General features: G+C 50.9%; 1 protein-coding gene and 1 pseudogene across 1 annotated transcript; both read left to right on the forward strand.

Moving 5' to 3' along the window:
• Positions 1 to 2644: 2644 nt before the first annotated feature.
• Positions 2645 to 3408, forward strand: LOC103925232 (cyclin-Y-like protein 1-B; the record flags this gene model as incomplete). Its single annotated transcript, XM_009333913.1, is given in 5 exon segments — positions 2645 to 2908; positions 3008 to 3045; positions 3098 to 3201; positions 3204 to 3305; positions 3308 to 3408. Coding segments are annotated over 5 exon segments (609 nt in total), but the record flags the coding sequence as incomplete, so codon positions are not given.
• Positions 3409 to 3632: 224 nt separating this feature from the next.
• LOC103925233 overlaps positions 3633 to 3753 on the forward strand; it is a 5304-nt pseudogene continuing 5183 nt past the window's right edge.

Raw genomic sequence — 3753 nt, forward strand, 5'->3', positions numbered from 1 at the left:
CAGAACATGGTGCTGGACAGGAGATAGAGATTTGTACCTTTGTACTTCGAATAGCTATTCATCTCTGGCTTCTCCTGCAGAGGTGGCAGGAAGTGGCCAGCCTGGCCTGTCTATAAGCATGGCCTATGTCTACTTTTCCTTTTTCCACTCTCTTCTCTCTCTCTCTTTCCTTTGCTGTTGCCTTCTCCAAACACCAGCCTAGCAGGGCCCTGTGGGTCTCCCTCCTTCTGCAAGGCATGCAGACGGACACCCTGTAGGAGCTACACCATTGTCTTCCCCTGGTGCTCCCTGTGAGCCACCTCCTTTTCTTCTTTAGATTCATTAAAGTTGTGCTGCATGCAAGCCTGGGCCTCCAAGTCCTCCTTTCTTCTGTAGCAACTCTTCCAGTCTGCTCAGGAAGAAAGGTGTCTTTTTGGAGAGGATTATGTTGGTTGCAAAAGAGGACCCTTCCTCAACTGCAGAGGAAGGAGAGAGTAGGACTCCCTGAACTGTGTTTTCTTTTGCGTCCTTTCCCTTAGAGCTGAGGAATACATTCCTGGCTACTCCATAGCCATTGTCCATCAGCCCTTCCAGCCTTGCTGCATCTCCTCCCAGATGGGCCAGGAGCACTGGGCCTGGAGCACTGGGCCCTGGAGCCTGTTCTGTGAATGGGGAGCCCAACCCCTGAGTGAGGAGCCCATGGCTGCAGGAGGCCAATGGATGAAGTTAGCAGCCCCTCTTGGGGATGGGATCTCCTGTAGCTCTGAATGGAGCTGTGCTGGGGGAGGAGGCTCGAATAAAAGATGGCTCCAAAGGGTGTCAGGAGTGGGCATATGGAGACAATAATGCCTGGGGACAGCCCACAGCCTCATGTCCTGCCTTCCCCTCCCCTCCATTACCTGATCTAGGGTCCATGGCCAGCATACCTGGGCACAGACACATGAGATAGGTACTTCATACAGTCCTTCAGCACATGGCAGGGCCCAGCTGCTGTCCAGACATGCAGGGCTGAGGTAATTCACAAGTTAGTACTGGTATCAGCCACAAAATGGAGTCCCCACTCCCTGTGAACCCAACAGCCCCATGGGCCACTGCAGCTGCAAGAGAGCACCCACTGCCCAAACACCCATGGCTGCTCTGTGGTACTTGGTCTCCTCCAACCCTAGGGCAGCTTTTCTGGGCCTCTAAGTCTGCACCACTGTCAGATCCCAGCTCTGCTCTGGAAAGGTTCTGTGCAAGAGCAGTTACCCCCTCCATCTCCACAGGCCACTGTGGCCAACAGTGGGACACGTTTCTGTGCTCAGCAGCTTCTCTGATCTGTCTCTGCTGGGCCATTCTCAGCTCTCTTGTGTTGGCTGATATTCTCAGCCAGCGGCTGGACCAAAAACCTTGGCATATCAGAGGCTTTGGCCAGGAGGAGATGCCAAGGCAGAAGGCTGGCCATGCACGTCTGGAGCTCTGGAGACTGCTTTCCCCAAAGGAAAAGGTAAAATTCAGGCAGAGGGTCTTTCTGCATGGAGGTTCAGATATGAGAGCCTTCATCTGCCTCCTGGCCACCCAATTGTGAAGTGAGGTGATGAACGTGTTGAGGCACTGACGCCATCTTTGCTGCTGTCAGGGTATGTGTAAGCCCAGTTCTGCAGGCCCTAAGTGCCACAAAGCATCTGCTGCCTGCATATCCCTACAGGAAATCCCCACTTTCTGGCCATCATCCCACCATTTACAGGCAGATGGTGACTGGGCAGATGGCAGCAGTACACAGAGCGTCCCCACAGCAACATGGGCTCTCCGCAGTCCAGTGACTCCCTGCCTTCTCATGGCTTCTTTCAGGTGTCCATCTTCCCTGAGTCTGTGTGAACGACTTGTGGCTTCACTATTTAATTCCAACATTTAGGTATGCTTTTCAATTATACTTGAAAATTTCTTTTTAGATGTCGGCCTTCAGCCCTGGGTGATGCTCTAAATCCTGGCATCCCTCAGGTATCCGTGGTCTCCTGGGTGCAGAAAAGGAACTCCTGAAGGCCCTGCTGGGATCAAAATAATGGCTCAGGCACACAGCGCCCCATGAACCATGTGAGATTCCACTCATGCTCCTTCTGCCTACCTTTTGGGGCAGAGACACCGTCTTTGTCCACCTCTCTGGGTGCTGGGCATCTTCTTTCTGTGCCCGGAAACCAAGGCTTCACCTCCTCCTAATGAGACCTGTTGCCCAAGCCCTGGGGTCAGTTGCCAGCACCCAGGCAGCTCCAGTTGCTCTTCACTGAGGAACCCCGCAGGTAGCCCCATAGGTCAAGAATTGGTTGTGCCCCGGGGACAGGGTGGTACAGCACAGGCACCAACCCAACCATAGCACAAACACTGGGGCAAGATCCTGCCTGTACTCAGCTTCCCTGGCTCCCCATGTGCTCTGAGGCAGGACCAGCCCAAGCTCCACTCACACCACCACTGCTCCTCACATGCAGGCCAGGGCCTTCCCAGCACTGCAGTCCCTGGCTATTGGAGATCTGCCATTGCCCCTTGTCTGCTCCATGTGGCAGCTTGTGATAAGAGAGCCTCTGTCCTCTTTGTAGCTGCCCTTTAAGTAGTGGACTACTGTGATGCGGTCCCCCTGAGCCTTCTGTTCTCCAGGGAGAAAAGACTTAAATCCTTCAGTCTTTCCTCATAGGACAGGTTCTCCAGCCCTTTGGTCATCTTTGACATATACCAGGTGGTGGCAGCAGGTGGCAGATCAGGATCAGCAGAGGCCAAGTCAGGGGACTCAGATCCCAGCGGTGGCAGCCCCCACCTCCAACACATCAGCGACCAGTTTTTCCTAGGTGATTTAGCCTTGGAATCTAATCCATCTGATCATCCTAGAGCAAGCACAATTTTCCTGAGCAAGTCTCAAATAGATTTGCAAGAGAAAAGGATTAGTAACCACATCAACCATGTTTCGCCTGCGCAGCTTACAAAAACATACAGCTCATGCTCAAAAATATTTATAGATGACTGCACAGTCAGTCAACCTAATCTTAGAAGCACAATAAAGTGCAACATTAGCAATATTCTACCATATAAAGAACAGAGATTCAGATAGATGATTGGGTATTTTTGAGGAAAAATCTCATCCTCTCACACAGGAAGAAGTTCCAGATGACTACTACAAGCATGGCCCTGATTACAAGCACATCTACTGGTTTTTTCGGACACTTTTCAGTGCTGCACAGCTGACAGCTGAATATGCAATTTGGTTTATTCGGAAAGGCTTTTAACCTATGCAGAGATTGACATATGCCCTAGTAACTGTAAGAGGATAGTCCTAGGAGCTACAATGCTTGCTTCTAAAGCAGGGATGATCAGGCTGTGTGGAATGTGGATTATTACCAAACATTGAAGGACTTATTGAAGGACCATGATCTCAGTAATAGCCAGAAAGAAAGGGGAACATGACTGTGCCAGCAGCAGGCAACACAAATGGTTTTCCTTCTGACATGGAAAGTCTTCACAATTTTTGGCACAGAGGTGGTGGCGTAGCAGATCTCCATGAAGAAAACCTGATGAGGAAGAAATGCAGCAATATCTGCAGGCACTTATTGCTCCACGCAGTGACAATGAGGAGGTCATTCCCCACCAGGTTTGGAAGATACATGGAGAAAATAATGGCATATGGGGCCATGTGCCCACCTAGGGAGGTCAGGAAGCCCAAGGGAATGAGATCAGTTACAGGTGTCTTCTTCTCCTTTGCCATGGCTATAAAAATTACAAAGGAGCTTATCTCAAAGTGAAAAAAAAAAA

Source organism: Pygoscelis adeliae, unplaced genomic scaffold, assembly GCF_000699105.1.
Source record: "Pygoscelis adeliae isolate BGI_AS28 unplaced genomic scaffold, ASM69910v1 Scaffold201, whole genome shotgun sequence".
Lineage (NCBI taxonomy): Eukaryota > Metazoa > Chordata > Aves > Sphenisciformes > Spheniscidae > Pygoscelis > Pygoscelis adeliae.